The sequence below is a fragment of the Plasmodium gonderi genome, assembly GCF_002157705.1.
Source record: "Plasmodium gonderi DNA, contig: Chr13, whole genome shotgun sequence".
Lineage (NCBI taxonomy): Eukaryota > Apicomplexa > Aconoidasida > Haemosporida > Plasmodiidae > Plasmodium > Plasmodium gonderi.
In genome coordinates, this window is record NW_021628938.1 from 1,504,524 (window position 1) to 1,516,916 (window position 12,393).

At 32.0% G+C, this 12,393-nt stretch overlaps 5 protein-coding genes across 5 annotated transcripts; all 5 read left to right on the plus strand.

The window, feature by feature from the left end:
- Positions 1–2,549: 2,549 nt before the first annotated feature.
- PGO_132710 (DnaJ domain containing protein) lies at positions 2,550–3,701 on the plus strand (the record flags this gene model as incomplete). Its single annotated transcript, XM_028689787.1, has 1 exon — positions 2,550–3,701. One exon carries the CDS (start codon positions 2,550–2,552, stop codon positions 3,699–3,701), a length of 1,152 nt encoding a protein of 383 aa, XP_028545588.1.
- A 1,275-nt stretch (positions 3,702–4,976) lies between these two features.
- Positions 4,977–5,879, plus strand: PGO_132720 (hypothetical protein, conserved; the record flags this gene model as incomplete). The annotated part of the gene is made up of 1 exon (XM_028689788.1): positions 4,977–5,879. The coding sequence occupies one exon, from the start codon at positions 4,977–4,979 to the stop codon at positions 5,877–5,879; it is 903 nt and encodes a 300-aa protein (XP_028545589.1).
- Positions 5,880–8,177: 2,298 nt separating this feature from the next.
- Positions 8,178–9,557, plus strand: PGO_132730 (hypothetical protein, conserved; the record flags this gene model as incomplete). Its single annotated transcript, XM_028689789.1, has 2 exons — positions 8,178–8,519; positions 8,739–9,557. 2 exons carry the CDS (start codon positions 8,178–8,180, stop codon positions 9,555–9,557), a joined length of 1,161 nt encoding a protein of 386 aa, XP_028545590.1.
- A 610-nt stretch (positions 9,558–10,167) lies between these two features.
- PGO_132740 (hypothetical protein, conserved) lies at positions 10,168–10,888 on the plus strand (the record flags this gene model as incomplete). Its single annotated transcript, XM_028689790.1, has 3 exons — positions 10,168–10,300; positions 10,470–10,537; positions 10,802–10,888. The coding sequence occupies 3 exons, from the start codon at positions 10,168–10,170 to the stop codon at positions 10,886–10,888; spliced, it is 288 nt and encodes a 95-aa protein (XP_028545591.1).
- Positions 10,889–11,448: 560 nt separating this feature from the next.
- Positions 11,449–11,934, plus strand: PGO_132750 (copper transporter; the record flags this gene model as incomplete). The annotated part of the gene is made up of 1 exon (XM_028689791.1): positions 11,449–11,934. One exon carries the CDS (start codon positions 11,449–11,451, stop codon positions 11,932–11,934), a length of 486 nt encoding a protein of 161 aa, XP_028545592.1.
- Positions 11,935–12,393: the final 459 nt, after the last annotated feature.

Sequence of the window (12,393 nt, forward strand, 5' to 3'; positions counted from 1 at the left end):
ATCCAATTTAGCATATGTATATGTATATATATATATATATATAAGTATATAGTTAATTATTTGTTTTCTTTTTAAATTTCTCTTCCCCAAATGTTTCGGGTGCTTTTTCCCCTCTGTTCTGCCTTGCGTACTTTTTCACCATCGCATGTTCAGTGTTGTGATGTGGTATATATTCATTAAAAGGGATGAAAAAAAAAAAAGGGTTATATTAATCTTTTTTTTTTTTTTTTTTTTTTTTTTCTTCCTATCACTTCGAAAAGGTCAAGAAGAGCAAAAAAAGGATATACACCTCCTGTGTATATACAAGGCATACATACACGTAACATATATATTCTCATGTATATATATTTTTGCAAAAAATCTGCCCTTTTTTTTTTTTTTTTTTTTTTTTTTTTTGTGAATCCTCCTTAGCTGCAAAAAATGAGAAAGTTCTTCTTCTTTCTTATGTGAAGTTTTCTTCTACATGAAAAGTATGGAAAAAAAAAAAAAAAAAAAAAAAAAAGGTGTTATACAATTGCTCATGTTGGTACTATTCAAATGGTTCTGGAGTTTTTCCAATAATCTTTTTTTTTTTTTTTTTTTTTTCATCTTAATCCCTATGAATATTAGTAGTGGTACGACACACAGCTCGGTGTTTTTTTTTTTTTTTTTTTCTTTTTCAGCTTTTTGCAACATCTCAAGAAGTGCATTTATGTGGAACTCCCAAAAAACTTCCACCTCTTCTTTTCAAGAAAATTTATGCACAAATTTGTATTCCTTTACCCTGAGGCGTAAAAAAAGAAAAAAAAAAAAAAAAAACATGTTAATATGAAAAGAAACACATTGCTTCTTTTTTTTTTTTTTTTTTTTTTTTGATTTATGTTGACATATTTTCTCCTCTCCTCTTGATACAAAATTGTGTATTTTTATACATTTACTCATTCATGCATTCACTTTTTTTTTTCTCCTCTTTCGTGGCACTTTTTGGATGTTTTCACAACAATGATACATGTTAAGTGTTTTTCTCTCCACTTCACACTGGGCTTTTTTGGATACACATAAAAAAAAAATAAAATAAAATAAAATAAAATAAAATAAAATAACGGTGTGTGTTAAAATGTAGGGAGGGTTTCCACTTGAATCGTACAAGCATGAGTTGGCAAGGAAAAACGCGAAAACATAATAAAGAAAAAAAAAAAAAAAAAGTGAAAAAAAAGAGAGAAAAAAAAAAGTGAACATTTTTGGAATAAAAAAAAAAATAGTTAAAGAGAAAGTAAGCGAAAACAGGGGAAGGAAAAGGTGAGCAAAAACTTACCCACCTGTGACACTTTAGTCGAAATTAAAACGTGATCTTTTCTTTTCTTTTCTTTTCTTTTCTTTTTTTTTTTTTTATTTTGCATAGGAGCAACTGATCTGCACTAAATTTTTCGTGGATTATGGATGGGGAATACACTTTACTATTTCTATGCAGCTTGCATTACCACTGATTGCTTCACCCACGTGAAAAAAATGCACATAAAATAATGGATCGTAGGTGATTCTCAAACATGTCAAAAATGTTCTAAAAATATGCCCAAAACATGTCACAAATAATTGCTTGTATTAGTATACATACCTAGACCCAACACATAAAAGAAAAAATTCGCGAGATTTTCCAATATCCCCACTTTTCTCACAAGTAGAAATTTTTTTAAAAAGTTTTTATAATAATGTGAGAATTAAATCGGACAACATATGAGGGGTGGATGTGTTGGTACCCCTGTTTTTTTTTTTTTTTTTTTTTCTTAATTGTTTCATTATTAACATTGTTTATTTATTTTGTTATACATGTATATGTAAGTACCATGTACATATAATATATGTGTACATACGCATATATTTTTTTTCCCTTTTAATTCCCATTGTTATTACTTTTTTTTGCCTGATTTTTACAACTGTGGTGAATAATAACATGGATGTTATGTCAACTTTACGAGCATCCATAATAGGAACGCATTAAATTTGAGGATTTCAAAATGAGCAGAAAAGGGGAATAGTTTATCGAGGGGAAAAGAGAAACTTTTTCATTTTATTATTTTTTATATGAATCCAATGTAGTATTTCCTAATTTTTTTTTTGGAGGGGGAGGGGAAAAATGAGGAATGGAGGAGGAATGGAGGAAGTAAGATTGGGGAAAAAAAACGAAGGACATGCTTCCCTCCTTTTCCATTTTAACTCATTCTACACGTGCACTTGAATTATACATTTGGAAAAGCAAGAAAAGAATTACCTTACAAAACGTGAATTGGTAGAAAAGCATATTAGATATCATTAGAAAAAGGCAACAAAATTGAAGTATTCCCCGTTTTCTCGGTTTTCCCCGTTTTCTCCGTTTTCTCGGTTTTCCCCGTTTTCTCCGTTTTCTCGGTTTTCTCAGTTTTCTCCGTTTTCTTTGTTTAATTTTTTTTTTTTTTTTTTTTTTTTTTTTTCTTCACCGTCGTACGAACTTCCACCTTTGTTATAACATGTTTGATGACAAAATTGGAAAAATCAGAAAAGTTTGACATAATTTACAAAAAAAATTGTGAACCATGGATCCATCATTCATCCCGAAGGAGCTAGCAGGGAAAGACATCTACAAGATTCTGGGTCTCAGCTATAACGATGCAGATAAAGAAAATATAAAAAATGTAATAAGAAAAAGGTACCTCAAGTATGCTCTAATTTTGCATCCAGACAAAAATGAAGGTGTTGAGAAAAGTGAAAAAATCGAAACAAGCGCTGACAGTTTTAACACATTAAAATGTGCATACGAGTTTTTGATGAATGAGAATCTCAGGAAAAAGTATAACCACTATGTAGCTGAGGAGAAGGCAAAAGAAGAAAACAAAAAAGTGAAAAATGTGAGACCCAGTAACATTAGTCTTAGCAGGTTTTTGGATGAAAAAATATTTGATGCTCATAAGAATGAAAAATTAGCATACAAACGAAAATTAGAAGAACAGGAAAAAAAAGCTGCGAGGGAAAGGAAGTGTTATGCTTCGAGAAACACATCAGAGACGTGGCAATCAAGTATGAAGCATTCTCCTTCTTCAACTTTTAATTACCGTGCGTGTGGGAAGAGGAAAAAAAAAAAAAAAAAAAATGCAGACGAGGAGATTGGCGAAGAAGCAGATGGTGATGAAGAAGCGGAGGGTGATGAAGAGGACATGGACGAGATACAGGCAAAAGGGAGAGGGGAATATTTAAAAAAAATCAAAAGAGAGAATGAAGAATTCATGAGAAAGTATTCTGCTGAACCATGTGGTAAGAAAAAGGGACATGAAAAACTTAACGATGATAAAACAATCGAAATTTACCTTAACAATTATTTATGCAACGTTAACTTACTCCAGGAATATATAAAAGAAAAACATTTTATAAATTTTTTTATAAATTTTAATTTTTTAAAATATGAACTTAATATGAATGATAAAGAAAAGAACAATGAAAGGAAAGTTGGATATTTTATTTTCTCACATCGAAGCGAAGCTATAAGTGCTTATCTATATTACAAAAAAAACGCAAACAAAATATATCACAACTTTAAGTTAAAGTTGGTACTACCTTGTAATGACAACAAAAAAGTAGGAAGAGATCAAATGTCAGAACAGCACAAGGGGGAGGAAGAAGACAAAAACAACAGTGACAAAATTATGAACGAAATGGTTAATGAATTAGATAAGATGTTTTTTTCTGTCTGATTGTGTTTAGCTCTCTCCTTTATGTTAAATTGGAAGAGAAGGGGACTCAAAGGCCCCACTTTTTTATCCATCCTTCCCTATTTATTGTCAACAAAGGGGAAACTACATTGCTACAAAGTAAAAAGTTTTTAATTTTTTTTTTATTTTTTAAAATGATTTTGTGTGGCAGTAGGAAAAATTACCAAAGTGAGGTCATAAAAAAATGCGCACATTTTGTTGTCCACAAATGGATGACTATATTGAATGTAATTACATATCCATACGTTGAAAAGGTTTAAAACAAAAAAAAAAAAAAAATTCACAAACTGCAAGCATTCTCGCATGGCCCAGATGAGTCTAGTATCTATATGCAGCAAATCGTGTGGTAATATGTATAGCGAGAGAGATGTGTAGCAAAAGAGATGTTGTGGGTGGAATGTGTGCTGTGTGTATGTGGAATAATTCGAGTCATGAATTAAATTTCTGCCTTTTTTCGATTCAGAAAAAGAACATGTAGAGATGTCTACAGGAAAAAGCATATTTGTGCATTTTTGGCCAATTAATATCTCGTAAAAAATTTCAAAATTGTTTAAAATTGCTCCATTCTCTTTTGTGTGCTATATTTCATCATGCCTTTTCAAAAAAAAAAAAAAAAAAATACCTCTCATATTTTTTTTTCACACTTTTGAGCTTGGAATAGATAAATGCTGGTTACGTGAAAAACGACCTGTGTTGTCTGAGTGAAGTGCAGCAATGAGCAATGTGTCCATCCCCTTTTGTACTGCTCTCACCTTTTTTTTTTTTTTTTTTTTTTTCGTACATTTCCTCCGTATGCATTTTATAAACATCAAAAGGAGTATGCACACCTGAGCGCATCCCCTTGCACGCTCTGTTATTCGCGCGGAGTATTGGGGAAGTGGTGAAAAATTGAAAAAAAAAAAAAAAACAAAATAAAAATATTTGCATGCGATTCTGTCATTCTAATTTGATCTAGTCACACCAATTTATTCTATTTTATGTTTTTTTTTTTTTTTTTTTTTTTTACTCTATTTTATATTTATTTATTTTATTTTTTTTTTTTTTTTTTTTTTTTCCACTTTGTCCACTTTTTCTGTTTTCCCCTCCATCGCCACTCCAAAAATGTGGTGAACTTTTTGTAACGACGTACCTGTCCACTGAGCTGTGCCACGAGTAGTCCATTTTTTTTTTTTTTTTTTTTTTCCCTTTTTAATTTTTCATTTTTACCAAGTTAATAAGAAAGAAAACTGTATAAACATCCCAATGTTGTACGGGAACATGGAACAAATAAGTTGTACGAGAGAAGAGAAGCAATTGCAGCGGCTGCTTAGGAAAGTGCAAGACTGTGGATTATATGATGAAATAGAAAAAGAGACAGTTGATAAGAATGTAGTGAAAAAGATATCAATTTTATATGACATTTTTCGAAGAATAAACGATGAGAAGAATGGGAAAAATAAAGATTTCCTATATACAAGTGACATAAAAGATTCATTAAAATATGATGATTTTGTTCGGGTAAGATTTCATATAATCCCCATGGAAAGAAAAAATGGCATAATTAAATTAGAAGATGAAGAGAATTACCATTACATTGAAAATATGAACAATATAATAACGAATATTTATAACCCTTCAAGTTATGACAAATTTGTAAATTATAAAATAGAAGAAGATAAAGAAAAATTAAAGTGTATGCTGAAATTTGTTAACGAAATTGAATGTGCATATATATATAAATATCGTAGCGATAATAATATAAAGTTAACATTTGAAGTTTTCTGTCACAATTTCTACATATTCTTATCATATGATTATAAAAAAAAATTGGCCATAAAAAATTTTAAAAATAAATACACCTCTCTAGAAACAAATGATCAATTTAAGTTTTCTATCCCACAAAATATAATGCATATAAATTCAATTGGAACTGTTATCAATACTTCTAACGATCCCTTTGAGCGTGACACTTTGGATAGGTTAAATCCATTCATTTTTGAATCCCTCGAAATGATTAAAGAATTACATTCTACAAAAAACACACCTATACTACTCCCAGCAAAAATTGACAATGACTTCTTCATCAAAAATACTCACTATGAGGAGGATATGCGAAGATTAATCAAGCTCAACCGGATTACTAACGAGTATAAGCGTCTTCGTGCCCATCTCTCTAAGTGACACTTTTAAGACATTTCCCATGTAGACATTCACCAAAGGGTTCTGGCCCATTCTGCTTGCATCAAATCTTCAGAACTTGTGTATGCACTTGTCTGATGTTTTCCTCCCATCAAGCCAGATTACTACACGGTTTTAGCATAACTTAGGTCTCACTCCACAAGTGCATATATATATATATATATGTGCTCATCTTGAAAAGCATTTGATGGGCTATCTCGTTCATCTCACAACTACAAGTGGTTTTGTCAAGGCGCTTAAACGTGGCAGACTCATCCAGCACACCGCTGCATAACAAAGTATTCACATCCTCGGGTTCATTAAGGAATCATCCAGATTTTGTTGAAATGCACCACTCACTCATTTTGAAGTAGAGAATACTCTTAAAGAGGGTTTCCAACAGAGAGGAACTTATCTCATTATATTTTCGATCATGTAAAACTGCGTATGGGATATACATCTGTGTAGTGGGCCTTCAGTCAATTACATCTCTTTTGCATAGCTGGTATTTAGTTAAGTCTTCATTTTGCCAGTAACCTGATTTTTTTTTTTTTTTTTTTTTTTGTATAATGGAAGGGAGAACCACTTGTTCGTGAAGAAACCGTTGCAATACACATTTCTCAAATCATAGATAAGCACTTGGCCATCCTAGCAAAAAAAAAAAAAAAAAAAATAGCTGCAGAATCTCCTAACCCACGTGCGTGCTGAAAAGGGATGAAAATTGCTTTCTATACATGTACATATATATATGCATATGTATGTTTTTTTTTTTTTTTTTTTTTTTTTCTACCCCTACCAACAATGTATGCACAGAAAATGTGTGTTCATAAAAAAATTGGCAGCATTTCCTGTTTCCCCGCAATATGTAGAATTTTTGACATGCTCATTTCGGTTACTTAGTAGTGAACATTTGATTGCCCTTCCAACAAGGGCCTCAATTACCTCTCGCAGGTCGCTAAGTCTCGCACGTGACAATCTGGTCATACACATTGCATATGTATATGTACACGTATGTACGTATACGTAGGCACATGTGCTTTCCCAAGGAGCGCATGCCCGTCGAGTCCTTGAGGTACTTGAGCAAATTTTTTTTGCGCAGTTCAACCAATGACAATCTGGCACACGCATACATGCGTATACATATACATACATACATACATACGTGTAAGGCCCTTTTGAGAAACGAAGCGCGAACGAGAAAACGGATCAATTCTAACCAGTTTGACCATTTTTCTGACATTTCCCCGAATTGTGTAAACATATTTATTTTATTTTTTTTTTTTTAAAATAATCACCAAATGGAGTTGGAAGTAGTCAACCTGAAGAGAAACATGACAAATATCTAAATGCCTTTTTTTTTTTTTTTTTCTTTATTTTTCTTTATTTTTGACCCTTCAGAATGGATTGGATTCTAGGAAAAGTTGTCAACGTGGCTAATAGAGAATGGAATATCCTTTGGATTAATGGTATTCTACATTTTAGCATATCCAAATTTTCCTTCTATTTTGACATGTAAAAAAAAAAAAAAAAAGGGAAAATTAACCTACAATTGTGTCTTTTGTTACCATACTAACTCATTTCTCACACCATGCAAATGAGAACAGAACACTTTTGCTTCATCCGAATTTTTCTCCCTTTTAATCTTCAGCCAATCGACGCATAACATATTACCCTAGCCGCAGGCAGGAGGGCCACAAAATAGTAAGTTAAAAAAAAAAAAAAAAAAACACACGCACGCACATAAGTGCATATAAGCATATAAACATATAAGCATATAAACATATAAACATATAAACATATAAACATATACATATACGTACATGTAACATATGCACACCATATGGTTTTTATAAGCCTCTGTTTCAAGCGTGTCCTGAAGGACTTTTTTTTTTTTTTTTTCACTTCTGTTATACACATGTTGAGGTTTCTACACGTCTGTTATACACATGTTGAGGTTTCTACACGTCTGTTATACACATGTTGAGGTTTCTACACGTCTGTTATACACATGTTGAGGTTTCTACACGTCTGTTATACACATGTTGAGGTTTCTACACGTCTGTTATACAAGTGTTGAAGCTTCTACACGTCTGTTATACACATGTTGAGGTTTCTACACGTCTGTTATACACATGTTGAGGTTTCTACACGTCTGTTATACAAGTGTTGAAGCTTCTACACGTCTGTTATACAAGTGTTGAAGCTTCTACACATCAGTTATACAAGTGTTGAAGCTTCTACACGTCTGTGATTATTACACATATCTAACCGTTTACACACGCAATGTCATGAAAGGAACTCATGCTAGGGAAGCACCGGAAGAGGAAAATCAATCCTCCCATATACCCAGTGCATCCAAACGAAGAAAAAAAAAAAAACCTTAACAATTTTATAACATATAAAGATTTGAAAATACGATGGAGAAGTACGTCCAAAAATTATCGTAAAAAAGTAACAATAGCTAGGAAATGGAAAAATTTACATTGTCTATTACCAATGAATAAGAATTCATGTATATTCATTTTGCATAAAAATTTGCCAAAAACTCGTTTTACAAATAAAAATAACATCCATTCTGAAGTCACTGGGTATAGCACCACCCAACAACCATGTGAAGTTTCTACTGATGAAAGAATCAAGCAGGTAATGTACAGTGTTCTATAATCTGCAAATAGAGGGAGAAGGAGAAAGAGGAAGAAGAAGAAGAAAAAAAAAAAAAAAAAAAGGGTACAACACAAAATGGTTGAACTTTTATGCATAACTTTATACATAAAGAGTAGTTCATTTATGTGTTCGTTTCATATATTCATTCACCCACGTGGTGCATATTTTTTTTTTTTTTTTTTTTTTTTTTTTTTTCAGATAAGCGATAGTGGTGCATCCAGTGGAGGATCCCAACAAATGGTCTTCTTTCAGAATGCAAAAACAAATAACACTGTGAGAAGAGGGAGAAAGGTGAAAAATAGAAACCCGATACAGGGACACGTAGTAGGTAAGCAAATAAGCCCAATTGATGAGTTAGATAAAGATGGCCAAATATATTCACATGATCAAACTAAAGAGCTGAATTATCACGAGGTACCACCAGCAAACATGGATCGTCTAATAAACAAAAACAAAGAAGATCTTTTTTGCATTTTCAAATCAAATTTTATAAATGAACACAAAGTGACAATTGGAGATATTGTCCAAACAGAAAAGTTACACAGGAGAAAAGCAGGAGATGTTGTATATTTTGGAACAGTTCTTCTAGTAGGTTCAAAACATTTTACTATAATTGGAAAACCAACAGTCCCTTACTGTAAGGTTAAAGCAACAATAGAACAAATAACTCTAAGTAAAGAAATATTAAGTTTTAGATATAAGAAGGTAAGACGATCAAGTAGATTCTTAAGAATTAAACATTGGATTACCATCCTAAAAATTGATGATATTATAATTGACACAAAGCAGACAATAAAGGATGAACGAATTAAGCCTTTGCAGATACTCGATCTATGGGCTAATCGATGGTTATATCAGAAAGAATTGAACTTTATCAAATTTAACGAAACTGGCACCAAACCATTAGCTGAGCAAATTTATGACCTAGTTGAACATCAACCTAACACCTTGCATAGGAGAGGCCTCACAGAATGTTATCGATTTTACCCCGACCCCAACGTTCCCCCATCGTACTAATACGATTGTATAGTAGTGTATAAACGATTAACAACCTGTTCACGCTTTTTCTTTCTTTTCATCCGTTCCTTCATCATCTTTTTTTTTTTTTTTTCTTTTTTTGTAAAATGGTGAGAAAATGTGATTAATTTTTGCGAATGTGCCGAGCATGTACATCACATTCATATTTTTACAATGCCTTTTTTTTTTACATTCTTGCACTATTTTTTTTTTTTTTTTTTTTTTTTTTTTTTGTCACCTTTCTGAATATTCCTCATTTTATCTCCAGCAAACTACCCACATATCTTTTTTTTTCCTATGCACTACAAACAATTGAACAGTCTTAAAAATGAAAATTCTCATTCTGCGACCTTGTTACTCAGAGACCTGAAGTGTAACTTGGATTGAAAAAAGTTTACACAGAGAAAGAAGAAAAAAAAAAAAAAAAAAAAATTGGTGCATGTACTAAACACAAGTTGTCAATTAGAGCAGATATTTACCCTTGTGGAAAGTTACGCATAAGCTGTTTTAATTTGTATATATATATATATATATATATATATATATATATATATATATATGTACATATACGTAGTGTGGCCCCTACAACATATAACACATAGCTGATAATATGGGGGTGAAGTTTGAGTTCTTCCGGTTCTTTAAACTGAACTACTATTCTTTTTATGTGAAAAAGGAAAAGCTTTATACTTTCCTTCACACAACGACAGCGTATTCCCTTGTTGGATTGACTATCTATCTTGGTATGATGTGCACTCCTCACTGATTCGTATCATATATGCTTGTGAGAAAATACTTGGGAATTTTTATCAATGCGGGTTTCCCTGTGTGCCAACATTGTTGAACTTTACCCATATAATCTTCGCCCTATTCTTTCCTCACATACACATTTCTTTTGGATCATTCTCTCAGGTTATTCATTCTTCCATATGTGGAATGATGCAGTACATTACTCGTACAAGCATTACATAAGGAAAGAAGTAAGTCAAAAGTGAAATACGAAATAAGGGACAAAATGCGTTAGATTTTTTCCTGCAGCATATTTTCTAACCCGTGGTGTCGTATGCGTTTGGAAGAGGAACTTTTCAATTTTTGTAGCAAAACTGGCAATTTTGGAGAGTTCTCAAATCAGCGAACGTTAGTGTGTTAAATCTAGTGTTAAATTTTTTTTATAGTCATATGATTTTTTTTTTTTTTTTTTCTCCCCCCCCCCCCTCCTTCCCCTTTTTATAACACGTTTGAAGAAGCAACGAAAAGAACTGTACGATAAAATCAGGATTGCTCGGGAGAATGGTCTTATACCGAAAAGTGAAATTGATTACTCGAATTGATTATTTATGTTGACCACTCGAGAAAATCACTTGACTGGTCAGGCAATTAGTCTAAATAATTAAACAACCAAATTTAGCTAGTCAAAAAAAGCACACATTTTATACTTGCCGAAATAAATTCCCACCTAAAGAAAATAATCACTGAAGAGAAAATCCATTCAATGGGCATAAACAAATATATATGGACAACATACAACAAGTTCATAGTTGTGTTTTTCACTTATAATATCATATATGAGAATTAACTAATATAAAACCAGATTTTTTTTTTTTTTTTACAGAGAATATATTACCTGAACAGGTCAGGTTATTCATAAGTCAGTTGGAAAAAAAAAAAAAAAAAAAAAAAAGAGCATTGCTTAACGCTAGTATTCCATAGGTACTTTACACAGTTTTATCATAACTACTTCAGCGGAAAGATATAAATTGGACAAAATTGTCATACGACAAGGAAAAGAATCATCTATGTTTGTAAAGAGACAAAAAGGAAGTACTAGAGCGAATTACAAGAGAGAATTGCACAAAGGAAGAAACGAGCGCAACTTTAGTCGAACGCAAGAATGAAGGGGAAAAGAAATGACATGTATTCATTTATTATCCTCCTCTTTTATATCCATCTTCCAGCACAAATAAAAAGTAACAGTTGTCATGGCAACAAAAGTAAAGATGGAGACGCATTGCCAATGTATTTTTCAAACGATATAAATATAAAATTTTTATTTGACTTTTTTCAAGTAACAAATAGGTACGAGTTTTTTCTTTGCAATGTGATATGCTTATTGTTGGGTATCATATCTGTATATATTAAAGTTTTAAAAAAAATATATTTCAAAAAATGTCCAAATGCATTAGAGGAACAATCAATCATGGTGAACAACACGTTTTCGCACAAAAATGTGAAGTACGGGATTTTATCCCTTTTTAATTACACAATTGATTTTGCACTAATGCTTATAGTTATGACTTTTAATGTGTACATATTTTTAAGTGTAATTTTGGGGGTTTCTGTTGGGTATTTTTTTTATGGCCATTTATTGACACGATAAAGTGTTGTCCAAGAGAGACCACCTATGGAAGAGGTTGTGTGTTTGCTAGCTGGGCGAGAACGCATAACAAGCTACAGAGAATTTATACATATATGTCTGTATATATATATGTATATATCTGATTGTTCATCTCGTTGAAGATGTTACAGTGGACTTGTTAGCGAAGCTTTTAGAAAATCAGGCCTAATTTCGAAACTTCTTCTCTTGTGTCGTACTCTGTCCCTCGCGCGAGATAATCGAAGAAAGGGATTACATCCATTAACATATTCACATTGTACATGCATGATCTTATCATGCATGTGTAGAAAAGGAGTTATCTTCTTCACAACAAGGGAGAAGGAGCTCCTATTTCGTTTTAGTAGGGATGTGTCATAATGACATAGGAAGTAATGCGTATATTGAACTGTACCTTATTGTGTATCACAGTCTAGTCTAGTCTAGTCTATTTTTTTTTTTTTT